The 14,017-nt window shown below is 53.1% G+C and overlaps 3 protein-coding genes across 5 annotated transcripts in view; 1 reads left to right on the top strand and 2 right to left on the bottom strand.

Moving 5' to 3' along the window:
- Positions 1-893: 893 nt before the first annotated feature.
- On the bottom strand, positions 894-2,546 carry LOC113211613 (uncharacterized). Its single transcript, XM_026430039.2, has 3 exons — positions 2,169-2,546; positions 1,935-2,075; positions 894-1,858 (listed from the first exon to the last, which is right to left on the bottom strand). The coding sequence occupies exons 1-3, from the start codon at positions 2,295-2,297 to the stop codon at positions 947-949; spliced, it is 1,182 nt and encodes a 393-aa protein (XP_026285824.1). The 5' UTR covers positions 2,298-2,546; the 3' UTR covers positions 894-946.
- Positions 2,547-2,602: 56 nt separating this feature from the next.
- LOC113211619 (clusterin-associated protein 1) lies at positions 2,603-5,247 on the top strand. Its single transcript, XM_026430052.2, has 8 exons — positions 2,603-2,799; positions 2,928-3,124; positions 3,199-3,384; positions 3,464-3,559; positions 3,645-3,862; positions 3,954-4,104; positions 4,185-4,386; positions 4,474-5,247. The coding sequence occupies exons 1-8, from the start codon at positions 2,778-2,780 to the stop codon at positions 4,740-4,742; spliced, it is 1,341 nt and encodes a 446-aa protein (XP_026285837.1). The 5' UTR covers positions 2,603-2,777; the 3' UTR covers positions 4,743-5,247.
- Positions 5,058-14,017, bottom strand: part of LOC113211618 (uncharacterized) — a 52,258-nt gene continuing 43,298 nt past the window's right edge. For 2 of the 3 annotated variants that reach the window (XM_052270407.1, XM_052270409.1), the window contains 2 exons: positions 6,409-6,600; positions 5,058-6,248 (listed from right to left, as the gene is read on the bottom strand). In XM_052270407.1, coding sequence (XP_052126367.1) covers positions 6,015-6,248; positions 6,409-6,600 — 426 coding nt within the window. In that variant the 3' untranslated portion in view covers positions 5,058-6,014. The remainder of the gene's footprint in view (positions 6,249-6,408; positions 6,601-14,017) is intronic. The other variant, XM_052270408.1, reaches the window with a different exon arrangement.

Raw genomic sequence — 14,017 nt, 5'->3', positions numbered from 1 at the left:
CGCAGGATACGGAACGCCCTCAAGGGCACGCCGGTGCGGTAATGCATTTAAAGAGAGAAAAATAAAAGTAAATACCTCGAGGTCGGCGTGCTTGCTGGCGGGTGGCGGCAGGGAGCGGGGCGGCGGCGGTCGTCCGGTCGTGGGCTCGCGTGGAAAGTGTTGGGCGCGCGTGGTTTGTGGCTCGGTCTACTCGTCATCTACGAGCATTCGGAGAAACCAGACAATATCTATAATTGTATAAAATAGGAATTCGCTCGACACATGTCAGCCACCCCACAAAAAAAAGGCACCTTTTTAAAATATACAGATCCTGTGTCCCGATAGGCCGGGATAGGCACTGTGCTGTGGACTAGGCGGCCGTGTTCTCCATGCAATGCGGGACCTCGAAGTATGCGGCAAGTTTGCGAAGCTGGGTGTGCTCGCCGCATAGGTAAGACGAATGGGTCGCAGTCCGAGGTGCCCACAATCGCGACTGTTCGGGAGCTACACGATGGCGAGCACCACACACTGCAGAGGCGCGTATATGCCCTGGCCAATCTACAACAGCCACCACACTTTTCATTCACATAGCAGGTGGCGACTATTTGAAGTAATTTGAAGCGCAGGGACGCATGATGGGATAGAGCAGGTAGAAGTGATGGTTCGGTGGTATTCCCTTCCACACCCACCCATTTGTGGACAGTGCGTTAGATTATCGAGATACCAGGGGCAAATCACATTTTTTGAATGCCTCATGCCACCTAATAGAAGAACCATCTACATCTCTGGGATTTCAAGCTTTGCAGCTATGGGTAAGTTGACAAGGCAAAGGTAGTCAAAAAAATTAAAATATTGTGCCCATTCAACAATAAGTTTTCCATAAATACAAATAAGCTTCAATAAATTCAAAAAAATAAAAACTGGTCCAATTTAATCAAGGCTGGATGCCACCTCATACATTGAGAATCTAAGATTCCTCCTTTTCAATGAACTCTTTTGTAACTCCAGCTCTACGCAACTGATTCTTTAAATTTGCAATAATTTTAGACTGACTAGCTAATCTTAACTCTTTCTGTGCTTCAGTTAGATAGTGATGGCCAGTGTTTGAACGAGCAACACCGTCTGAATGTCTCTTCATCCTTCCTTCAAACCTATGTTGTGCTTTTGAGCATGCACTGCAATATAACCTAGGAGTAGGAACCAAAAGAGAACATTCTGAGGACCTAAATGTCTTTGTATACCTTGCCTCACCATAAGGATTACAGTCTATATAACCATTCTTTTCACTAGCCCACATTTTTTCAAACTTTGTGGACCTAGCACCTACACAAACTTCATAAGCTCTAACAGCCATCACTACACGCAACACATGATCAACAAAATAACTGCTGGACTGTGAGGTCAAACGCAGCCCACTAGGCCAGTCTTTCGTAACTTCTTTCACAATATCTTCAGGCAGCTCTCTACGATGCACAGTAATCCTCAGTGTTCCACCATGAGTCACATAAACATTCCTTTGCATAGCAGGGTCCCTTCCACGTGAATGTTGAAGGCAATTGTAACCATCCTTGTCAGCGAGTAAAGTCCAATAGGGAGGCAATACACTTCTGAATAAGTCCTGAGTAGACTGAACTACATCCGCTGATGGTGGAGAGTCCTCTTCATCATTTAACAGTACATTCTCAGACGATTGTGCTATACCTGGTGATGGAATCCCTTCTTCAATAAATTCGAACAGTGGAACCTCAACTACATCTGAAGGTAATGTAGCGGCCGCCTCAACACTCTTGGGTAGTTTTTTAGAAGACTGAACTACATCTGCTGGATCTGCTAAGTCACCTTCATCCTCCATAGCAATTTCCATAGAAAAAACAGAAAACTGTAATTTAAAAGTAGAGTAAGAAACCTTTAAAATAATTTTAAGCAACATGAACAAATGTTGGAAAACAGTTTACCTGCGGTATGTTCCTATCACTGATAAAATCTGCCTCTGAATGGAGTTCAACTTTGACAGGAGCCTTAGACGCTCCCTCAAATCCATATACATGGTTTCTATCAATGCAACGTGCCTCATCATTGCCACTCAGTTCAATGCTCTTAAAAAAATCCAACAAGACAAAGTTCTTAAGTGCCTTTAAAAAAAATTAAAAAATAGGTATGGCAGATATATACACAGAGCAACTACTAACTTGAATGGGTTCCGTAGTGTCAGGCAAGCCGCCAACAAATCCCACAGCGTCACCTCTTTTGCTAGTGGGAACTTTGCTCTTGCGATTTTTCACACGTCTAAAGCAAGCTCTTTTGCTTTTCTTCGGCATTCTTTTTGTTGTGTATTGGTGGGATTGATAATCGCATCTTAGTACATAACCTCCACCCACACGTGAAACTTGCGTCACTGCGGGTACCAGGTCCAGGTCCAAACACTTTCCAAGTTCCTAATGGGACAGCATGAATCAAGAGACTTGAATTTATCCAAATATTTATTGCTGAGCACTGCGCTTTATAGGCGGGCGAGAGCGTTTGACAGAAATTGTTCCAGGTTGATTACTGTTGTTTACATTTAGAAAACAGTGTGCCGCACAGGTTGTCATACCTCAAGTTTGAATGAAAAATTTCACGCACAGCTGATCAGGTTGCTTAGCAACGCGCTGTCAAAACACAAGCACATGCAGCAGCAACAGCAGCAAGTATGTTAAAGGCTCATTCCATTGAGTAATTCAATGAACCATGTGGCAATCAAGTAATATGTGTACCGACAATTTCTAAAATAGTGAAAGTGCTAAATTATATTCGCAAGGATGTCATACCGTGACTTAAGAAGTAAGCTTTTAAATTTAAAATACCTGACTTTGGGAGCAATATTGGAAGACTTTTCAATATATTGTTTCTATTTTCTTTCTCAATATTGCCTTTGGTTTTTCTCTCCTAAACAATCCGTTCTATTTCAGGTTTTACGGAAATGATGAGAGCATTAGGTTACAGTCGTCTTATATCAATGGAGAATTTTCGCAATCCTAACTTTCCTCTTGTAGCTGAGATATTGGTGTGGTTGGTTCAACGATTTGATCCAGATGCTGATATGCCCTCCGAATTCGGAACTGAAATGGACAGAGTGCTCCTTATACGATCTGTTGCGCAATTCATGGTAAGTGGTTACATGAATAGATCTTCCCATTAAATTATTGTACAGTGAATTTTTAAATTATGTATTTTTTTTAGGCAGTGAAAGCTAATGTGAAAATGAACACTAAACGACTGTATCAGGCAGACGGTTATGCTGTACGTGAAATGCTGAAGGCAACATCTTTATTATACTCTACGCTTCTTAGCAATGATTCACAGCAGCAGGATAGTGAGGAACGTGCAATGTCAGCTAAAGCAGCTGCGAGCACTATTAGTAGCAAGGTCTGTTTGAAGTAAAGTATCCCTAAAGTTTAGTTTAAAATTATACTGCAGAGGAAATTATTTCATGTTTTTGTTGCAGATGCATGAGTTGAAACAAGTGCGAAATCTAGTTTCACAAATAACCAGCAAGGGTGCCAAACTGTATGACTTACTTGGGAAAGAGGTTGACTTAGGGGTTTGTAAAAGTTCCAACTTATTAAATTTCTTTCGATTTTTGCCTATTTTTTTTCCTGATTAATCTAACTTACATTCCAATGCAGGAGGTGCGTAGCTCCAGTGTTGGGCGACAAATTGAAATAAATAATGTTGAGGGTGGATTGCATCAAGCTATTGAATTTGTGCGTCATGAAATAGCTGATACTAAAATGAAAATGGAAAATGTATCTGCTACTGAAAGTAGTATGGACAATAAAATTGAAAAGAGGAAAATGGAACTTGAGCGAAATCAGAAACGTCTTCAAACTTTGAAGAAAGTTCGGTGTGTTTTTTTTTAAACGCTTACTTTCATGCTCATTCATTTCTTGCCATAATTCTCTTTATCTATCTATTTATTTTATGTCTTTTTATAGACCAGCGTTTATGGAAGAATTTGAAAGACTGGAGACAGAGCTGAGACAGTTGTATGAATCTTATGTGCTGAGGTTCCGATGTATGACATACTTAGAACAGCAATATGAAGCAGCTGAGCAAGCTGAACAAGAAAGAATGGAAGAGAGACAGGTGATTTTAATCACATTATTTACATTTTTCTATTTTAGAGAAAACTAACTTTGTATTTTAAATTGTTGGAAATTGTTTAGGCTGCTACTAAAAAATTGTTAGAGCAACTTAAACTGGACGATGGATCACTTAAACTCATTGAAGGCTCCGGTGATTTATTCACCAACCAAAAAGTAGTTCCTGCTGATGATGGAATTATTACTCAAAACGGGGATGACATTTCCAAATTTGCTGTTTCAAAAAGGCCTAGCCAAGCTGATCGAAATGGAGTACGTACCGGAGGTAAGATAATTTCATTTTTGTTATGAGACTAACTATGGTACAAAAATGTATTCTTTTGATTCTACCAATCTTAAATCCTTTTTGCAGGTGCTCGGCCAGTAACAGGACGAAGAAATGGGACTAGAGTGTTTGGAAGCATGACAGGGGGTAAACTGGATGGAGACAGTGGAAGTCTTGATTCTGATAGTGATCTCCTTTTAGATGGATCAGAGCTTTTAGGCAGTGAAGACGATGATGACAATGATGAATTAGAAATGGATCCAGCTGCAACAGCTGATGGGGGCATCAGAGCACGAACTGGACATGCAAGGAAACCACCTGACCGTCATTATGATCATAGTGATGATGATTTTTAAGAAATTGCACAAATTTATTGCTGTATATGTGTTAGGAATTTTTTTAACTTTCTGATTTGTAAGACAATACCTGATTGCAAACAATGTCTTACATCAGTCAATATTAAAGGTCATAAGGTAGTTTTCAAAGTTCTGAAGGGATGTCTGTGATGAGTGGGGAATCTGTGATAGTTGTTTTTTTCACTCTTGGCTGAAGTGTGTGGTTTATAGTTATAGTGTATTTGTGCAGAGCTACCAGCTCTAATTCTTGAAACAAATCTAGTTTTCATATTAATGTTTTTACTGTAATTGATCCTGAGGGTAAAGTGCTACCAATTAAATACAAAATAGTGATTTATTACAAATTTTCTTTACAGAGTATGTTACAAATTGTACATACATCAGTATAGCCACTTTTAATTGATTCAGATGTGTATAATCTTATGTGTAACAGGGCATACATGCCAAGAACTGTTTGTTTTTTACTCACAATTGTTATTACATTAAAGCAATGACTGTATGGAAATGTGGTTATTGTAGTTCTTATTATCACCTCATTATCAATATTTTTGAAGAATTCTCCACTTTCCTCTATTTTACATATTTCACAGACCTTGTGACATGATTTTCAGTACCTCAAATTTTTGAGCATTGTGTGTGGTACTGTTCACAAGTCGCATAATTTAGGTATTTGTTACATAAATATGGGGTGGTATATAATAATAATGTAGCCTCTGTTGAGCACAAGGAAAATCATTAACATTTACAACTCTGGATGTATATCACAAGAAAATTATTTTCATATGGAATGAAAGAAGAAAATTATTTGCTTCATTCCATACTGTTAAGGAATTAAAATCAAAGTTCTGATACAAATTGTGTTCAAAGACAGTTTTGGTGAAAATATCATTTCTTCTTCCGTGACATGGCACACAAAATAACTAAAATATAATGGTATCAGGGTGTTTTAAGTTTACACCATTCTAAACCTAGTAACTTTACATCTTCACTCTTACATGTGTCCTTTGTAAAAAATTCTTTCATAAGAACGGTATAAGAAAGAGGACGTAACGGTAATAAGGTTTGTTCAAATCTGCGCGTAGGCAGTGCATCGTTAAACCGGGCAGTCTTATTGTCAAACTTACTTATACTAGAGGACTTTACCAGAAGATACAGCAATCCAGGGTCTTCCCCTGGTTTTTATGAACATGCTGGTCCCAATAACACCCTTCGATGAATAGAACGGTGCCGTGCCCCACTATCATCCACCAGAGTCTGTGTTTGAGCCACGTCTCAGTCGACCCTCGCAGCCTCGGCCGCGTCACGGACCCCGGCGGCCTGCCTGCTGTCCATGGCCATGATGAACTCCTCGGCGATGCGCCGGTCCAGGCCGGTGTAGGTCCTGGCCACGTCGGCCTCCGTCACGGCCTTGGGCTTGGGCTTGGCGCGCGGCTTGTCGGCGTCCTTCTCGCCGCGGTGTCGCCGCTCCCTGCGCAGCCGCTCGTCGGAAGGCAGCGTGGGCACCTGCTGCAACCAGATCAAGGCCGACGTTCAGGATGGGGAAGTCGCCGGGACCGCGTCCGGAGCGCGCGGCGCCGTGCGGGTAGGCACCCCAGCCGGCACGGGGCCGCGGTGGGCCGCCCGCCAGCACGGCGCTCGCGCCGCCCCTCCGCACTCCGTTACTCACGTGCTGTTGGCGGTGCTGTCGGTGGTGCTGGTGGTACCGGGCGCGAGGGTGGCCGACGGGGCCCACCACGGGGCCCATGTAGTGCGGGTAGTACGACATGCCTCCGGGGTACGTCGGCACCCCCGTTGCCATGAAGGGCGGCCCGGGGGACGGCGGCTGCGTCAGGGTGTACACGGTCTGCGCGTGGTGACCCTGCAACCAGACGGACAAGTGCGCCATAAGTCTCTAGGCCAAAAAACACAAAATAAAATTTTCCCTGCAGTGCACGGCACTCAACATCGGGCGAGAAAGAGGAGAGCACTACACTACTAGGAGCCAGCGGGGCCGGCCGGCTCTAGGTGGATTCAGTTGTAATCCCGTCCCCGTCACTGCCATTGTTCACAACAACACAGTTGTTGCCCCGACCGCGCTCAGCCGGCCGGACGGCGGCTGTCACTTCCGCAGCCGGGGCCCGCGGGGGTGCTCAGGAGCTGACCATTGTAGTCGAGGAGCAGCCCAGCAGCCCTGGGCCTGGGCCGGCCCGGGCCGATCACCAGCAGGGTGTGCGCCAACCGGTGAGGCAACAGGAAGGAGGGAGCCGGCGGAGAGGGAGGCACCACCGCGCTGCGCCGCGTTGTTTTGTGTTCATCTCCGCTCAGATTCCAAAGTCGTGCCCGTGCCGGCCGGCGCGAAGCGGTGACGGGTGACGTACTCGACATTGTCAAAAAGCACAGAAAGCCTTAAACTGTTGAGCGGGGTCGTTCACACCGCGGGTGCCCTCCCTCCCTCCCGCCCTGCTGGCTCCATAGCTCCATGGAGCTCCCGCTGCTCCACAGTCTCGGCCGGAGGTGGTGATTGCCCGGCCGCCGGCCCCGCGCGCCGATCCGAACCGATCGCCCTCCCGATTGAATCGCGCCTAATTAGCTCAGTACCGCGGGGCGTGGCGCGGCGCGCCGCGGCGGCCCGCCCCAGAGCAGCAGTCCCGTGACACAAATAGGCGCGCTTACGGACAGGAAATGGAGCAGGGAGGATTTCAGACCACTTGAAACCTAATTGCATTAGCATTAGACGCGCGGGCCCAGCCTCACATTGTAGTTGCACTTTCCGCATGTAAGGACATTTACTATACAAAAAACAAAAATGCGATAATGCTTTCTGGGATGTTGACGAAAACGTTAAAAGTGATACTCCATAGGTGACACATTCGTAGTCCTCTAACCACGCCCTCTGTCGAGGTACGGAAGTATAATATGCACGGTTGAGCCACCTGGTTGAGTATGTGAACGCGCGGCGGTGTACCAGTTTGTGCAGCCGCCCCCACCTGGCCCGGCCGGGCCGGTCGCGGACCGGAAGCGTGCGCTTTACAAGCCGGACCTCGTCGCCGGTTAGCTGCTGCTGCTGCTGCTGCTGCTACTGCAGCTGCAGCTGCTGCTGCTGCTCCACCACAAGGAGCTGAGCGGCGCTTGTGCGCAGCGCTGCACGGGCTGCTGCATGCCACCACCGGCTTGCACGGCCCGCAAACGGGCGCCACTACTACTGCGCGACGGAAAAGGAGAAGAAAGCTCCGTCGTCATTATTCATTCGCTCGCTCGCTCGCCCAGCAGCAGCCCCAGCGGCGCCAGCGGGGCCCGGGGCGGCAGCAGCAGCAGCAGCAGCGGCGCGGCGGCGGTGGCCGATTTCGTTTCCAATAGCCCTGTGCTTGGCTTACACTTGCAGCCCCTTTGGCATGCACCGCCGTGCTGCAGTTGCCGGAGTCGTGTCCGGGAAGGCAGCCCTTCTGCTGCTGCCTCGGGAGTAGACGACGTCGACGCCGCACCCTCATATGGCTATCGAACCCCCAGACTGATATCTGAATCCATTGTGGTAGAGTGTATAGCGAGCAGCCCCTTCGACTAGAGTGCAGCAGTGTTATGTGCCCCTTGATGATCGACCAGAAAGTAAGTGCCTGTTTTTCTCAGATTCGCACAGCAAATATACTGGGAGCTTCGCGCCTGCAGGACTCGGGGTAGGCCACCCCGCGGTACATACATGCGCTACAGGCAAGATGTTGCCTACCTACCAGGCGCTTTGAGAGCTTACATTTGCTGAACCACACATACATAAGGGCATTGATTCAAAAGTTCAAAACATTTCGGAGTAAGTCGAAGCTTTTCCAGAAAAATTAGAAGGCGGAAAACTTTATCTCAGTAAAATACAAATAATATCCTGAAAAGTTTCGCAAAAGTACATTTTCTGAAAAATTAAAATCCCTACATAGAGGCGCACGCGGGCCGTTGTCAACCCGTCTCATTTCACTTTCCACTACGGACCGCGCCCAGCGCGCGTGGTCCGTACGCAGACTTGAGCGCGCCCAGTGCGCGTCCGGGCGGGCCTGGCAGCGCAGGCGCCCGGTCGGTGTGCCCCGCGGCGGGGGCCGCCTCCTCCAGGCCCGAGGGAGAGCTCCTATCGGCTGCTACACATGTAGTGCCTGGCAGCCTACTCCATCACACACAGCCCGCCGCCGCCGGCCGGACGCATGTCCGCGCGAGCAGTCGTTTAGGCGCGATGTCACTTTTTATCCCCTCACCCGCTCCCCTTCTCGCTCACCACCACCTCTCTCATCTGTTTCTCTTCTCCTCGCTCTGCTGTCCCTTTCCCTGGCTGCCCGCGCGCGTGTAATCAATTTATGCCGGTCTAGTTGATGATGACCGCGGTGAGGCCGCCGCCGCGCTGGCCGCGGTGAGCTAGGCGCCCCGCGATCATCACTAATCACCGTCACGTCCGCGCGCCGAGCAGCCCCGATCACCGCGACGCGCTTGTGGTCAAGCAGCCCCCATAGCCGCCGTGCTCACCACGGGTGCTCACCACGCAGCGGCGCAGCGGCACGTGCTCGGCGCGCTGATGATGAGCCGCTGCGGATCATCGCGAGAGCGAGGGACTTCGATCTTGCTGATTAGGGAACGTCCAGAAAGCACGAAAGTACGTCCGTCATTCGCCGTTAGAGGAAGGACCTACAAGTTTTCGTCCTCCACAAGCTCTCATAGCGCCTGATGGGTAGGCAACATCATGCCTTCAGTGCATGCGTGTCCTGCGGGGTGGCCTACCTCGAGTCCTGCAGGCGTCTCGCGCGCCGATCTGAGAATATAGGACGTAATTTCTGGACGATCCCTTGGTAAGAAGTTGCGTAGCTCTGACAGATGCATGTTTCCTACTGATGGCGCGGGTCACTAGATGTGCAGAACATGTCCGCATCACGCTTTTTGCTCTTCTAGACACCAGAGCGCTTTGCAGCCACCGGTTGCACTAGGGCTGCGGCTGCAGCTGCTGCGCGCGGCAGGTCGCGGCCAGCGCGGGGGTGGTGGGCGAGCCGACTGGGCAGGGCGGCAGGGGCTGTATGTGTCCACCGCGCCACGCCAAGCCACGCCACGCCACGACTATCGACGCAGAGAAAGTGCATGCGCCCCCTCCCCCGCCCCGGCGCGCCAGGGGGGCGTACCGCAAGAGTGTATGTGTGCTTGTACCTGCACAAGGACGCCCGCGGTGTGCCTGTGTGTGTGTGTGTGTGTGTGTTTGTGTGTGTCCGAGGCGGGTACGACTCGTTTAATCGTTTGTTGGGCGAGGTACGCAATCATTTGTATTCTATGACCGCCCCAGCTAATTGGACTCGGCCCAGAGTGTACGAGGATGAATACTATACTACCTGCAGCGGAGCGGGCCTCGCCATGGCGCTTATAGACGGCCGAGTCCGCGAGCAAGACACAACACAACGACACAATCAACACACACCACGGGCGTACACACGAGCGCGCACAACAACGACCGCACACACATGTTCGCGCCTTATTGTTGTCATTTCGCAGAAAAATGATTACTGTATTCTGCGGGGGGATCACGTGGGTCCATGGCCGTGGTGGCCGTGCCACTGGAGGGCGTGGCGTCGCTGCTGCTGCTGCTGTTGTGGGGCCCTTTGTGTATCTGCAAAGCATTCCGGCAACGTCACCGCGCGGTGTACCTACAAGGCGTTGGTGCATGTGGTGGCAGGTTGCACAACCTGGCCGGTCAGTTCGACAACGCCCCTCTGGTGGGCCCCGCCCCGCCCCGCCCCGCCCCGCCGCAGCCCACGTGCGTAACGCCGCCGCCGCCGGTGCGCACTTGTCGGCGCCGCATCGGCAGACGCGCCCGGCGGACAATGAGCCAATTATTGTCACCCGTGTCGCCCACACGGCGCCAGATTGGATTTGAACTATCCCGCCTCACTCAGCCGCACTGCGAGGCGCGGCGGCGGCGCCTGAAGCCTATACGCGACAATCGGCGCCCACTGCAGAGCGCTGGCTGCTGGCGGTAACACAATTTTTGCTCGGAGTGAACAACCATAATCGTAACTTTTTCAAAGTAAAAAGTCTCGCGTTTTGCGGCCTTTCTACCCGCAGTTAAGCGCTGCCTGTAACGGGCAGCGGCGGCAGCGTCTTGTCCCTTGGCGCTCACAGACCCGACGCGGCTGAAGGCCGTTCGCTCACCGCGCGGCCCGGCCCGGGCACAGCCAGTGACTCGGGTAATGAATCCTTATTGGAGCTGGTCCTCCTCCTGCAGGCCAGTGTCCTGGGCGCCCGGCCCGGCCCGGCCCGGCCTGGCCCGCTGGGCTGGACGGGCTGCCTGTGGAATGTCGGTGAAAGGGAAAGGGGACACGCCCAGCGTGCAGCGCGGACCAGGAGGGGATTGGGGGGAGGGGGGGGGCGCCCACCCACATGTCCACCATGTCCACCTGCAGCCCGACAGAAGGGGGGGGGGGGCACCCAAGTCCAACACACACGTGCCGTGCCTGGGCCCAACATTTTTGTCAAAGATGACCTCGACACTTATTGAAGCTGGGCCTACTCAAGGACCTACAGGAATCTTCTTACATAGTCGAAATATTGAATGACAATCAGGATGACTGGGGACTGGGTCGCCCAGCTGCTGCGGCCTGCTCCCCGACACCTTGCGGCGGCAAAGTGCCGTATGAGGGCACAGGGCGTCTCGTGTTGGGCACGACGTGAGGAGATTGCCGCGCTAACCGGGGGGGGGGGTGCGGGGTCAGGGGACGGGACTCTTCGGCGGCGGGGTGCTAAGTGGCCGAGAGTGGCCGTCACTTTTACTTGCCGCCCGGCCCGATGGCGCCGCCGGCGCCCACTCGACTGCCACCACCCGCAAGCACGCGCCGCACCGTCCGGTAAGGGGTACTCATTAGTCCCCTGCCAACTGGAAGTAGCAATACTTCCTCGACGAGGACGAGGGTGGACATTCGCGGCACAGCGCACCGGAGGCCTCGCCGCGGCAAGCTCGCGGCAAGCCAAGCAGCGGTGCGCGCGAGCTCCCCGCGGCAGCATTCAGCTTTCACACCCGATGAAAGCGAATCTGCAAAGCCATACCGCCAGCGCTGGCCGCGGCCCGACAGAGAAAAGAGCGAGAGCGACAGATATGAGGGAGAAGGAGCGGGAGGGCGGGGAGGGGCTGACCGCCTATGCGCGGACTCCGCGGCGACTCCGCCCCTGGGGGCCCGGCGGCGGCGGCTCCGTCTCGTTCACCGCGCCCCGCCGCGCCCCGCCGCGCCTCGTCGCACCTGGTCGCACTGCTTCCACGCCCCGGGGCGCTGGGCGGCGCGGCTCCGCGGCGCAGACTCGTCTAGCTCAAAACTTGGTGACGCATGTTATGATGTTGGTCTACAGCAGAGCGCGGCCGTCTCGCCCCGCCTCAGCCTGCCCTGCAATCAGCCGACGGTGCAAATTATTTGCGCGGCAAATGACCGCGAGTGGCGCGGGGCGCGCGCGGGTCCCCGCGGGCCTCGTACGTGGTCCCCGGACCGGCTTTCCCACCGCGCCCGCCCCGCCTGCCCCGCCCATGCACCGCGTCCTGCGCGAGACGATGACGGCTGCTGCCGTGCCCGGACTGCCCCCGCTGCTGCTGCATGATATGCCCGTCGCGCATCAGCGGCGTATTGACGCGCGCGACACGTCGTTCCCCCCGTCAGCGGAGTTGAGCAATGTTCATTACAGCCTCCTGGGTGGTAATTGCAGCCGCCGTTCGCGGTGTGCGGCCTGCACGGCGGGGCGGCCGCACCCCCCGGTCCCGGCCCTCCTCCTCAGCCGCCTGCTGCAGCAGCTGACGTTCGAGGTGACGATGACCAGAGAGACACTGCCCGAGGGGCCCGATACTCGCTCCGCGCGTCCATACGAATCCGCGGACGCAGCAGACGCTCGCGATGACGCGACGATCAGGGGGAAGACCGACTCTCTCACTCTCTCAGACAGAAGAGACCATCATCATCCCGGCAGGGTGGAGGGGCGTTTTCATCGCGGGAGGCCACATGGCAGGTGCAACTTTTGGAGTCCCGCGTTTAACTTCGAATAAGGTAGTATGGGAATGCCGATGGAATGGACCCGTCCCCGTCGCTGCTGCTGCTGCTGCTGCTGTTGGACCGGGCCGGGCCCACCTCACCGGGACCCGCGGCCGACGAAAGAAAGTGAAAACGCTGATCGGAGCCCCCCCCCTCCCCCTCCCCCTCCCACATGTCTGCTGCAGAGAGTTGGCGGGTCGGGGGATCGAACATTAATCGAATCCCATCCCACCAACTAGTGCCCCGCTGCCCCGCTGCCCCGCCGACCGCCGCTCCCCTCCCCGTGACGGCGGCCCCGGGATAGACCCCGCAGGACGCGCCGCGGAGGACCCGGATGAGACGGCTGGTCGGAGAGGGGACCGCAGCAGCGGGCCATGCACAGCACCAACCACACCATGACGCAACCCCGACCGGAGCCCAACACGGCCCGCCCCGCCGTCGCCGACGCGCGGAAAGGTGCCGGCGAAAAGTTGAGTGAGGCGAGAAGAGAAGGAATGCATAAGAAATATGCGAGGAAACGAGGGAAAGGTGCGCGGCGGCGGGCCATAAGAGGCGACGCATAAAAGCACAAGCGGAAAAGGAGCAGGGGGAATGGGAGCGGGCTATTGGTGGTGCTCTATCTCCATCTGACGGGCAAAAAAAAGAGCATATCGTCTTCCTGAAAAAGGTCGAAATTAAAATGTATTTCGCAGAGAGCGTAGTAAAAGAGAGAGGGAGGGAATGGAGGAGGAGGCGCGGGAGGTGTGACGGGGGGGACTCCGGAGTGCGAAAAGCAGTCGAACTGATTACTGCTATCGCTCGTGCTCACGCCCGGCCCGGCGTTTCCCCTCCCTCCGTCACTTTCATATTTAGCCGGCTGAATGGCCGGGGTGCCGCCGCGACGGCGACGTTACGCCCCTCCACCCTCCCTCCCCGCGCCGCCGCCGTCACCATTGCGTCGTGACTCGATGACTTTCGATCGCCCACAGCAGTCGTCCCCCTTCTTGGTCGTGCGCGCGCGCCTGAAAAGTTTCTGCGTTCTGCGTGAATTTCATTTTTTTTTTCGGTGTGTACATCCACAACAACCCCATGCTACCAGAGAGGTGTGTTTCGCCCGACCGGGTCGGCTTCAGAGCACTCAGCGCCGCGCCGTACAGTGCCCCCGCGGACCCCGCGCCGCCACTAAAACAAGGCGCAAGGCATTCCAGGTCTGCGGGGTGGCGTGTAGCGGGGCGTGGCGGGGGGCAGTTGTATACGCACCGGTCTATATGGGCTGATAAGCGGCCGCGAGCCTCGATA

Source organism: Frankliniella occidentalis, unplaced genomic scaffold, assembly GCF_000697945.3.
Source record: "Frankliniella occidentalis isolate FOCC.00 unplaced genomic scaffold, Focc_3.1 Scaffold123, whole genome shotgun sequence".
Classification (NCBI taxonomy): Eukaryota; Metazoa; Arthropoda; class Insecta; order Thysanoptera; family Thripidae; genus Frankliniella; species Frankliniella occidentalis.
The sequence above is the reverse complement of the archived record's forward strand: the minus strand, read 5'-3'. Positions and strand labels throughout refer to the sequence as shown.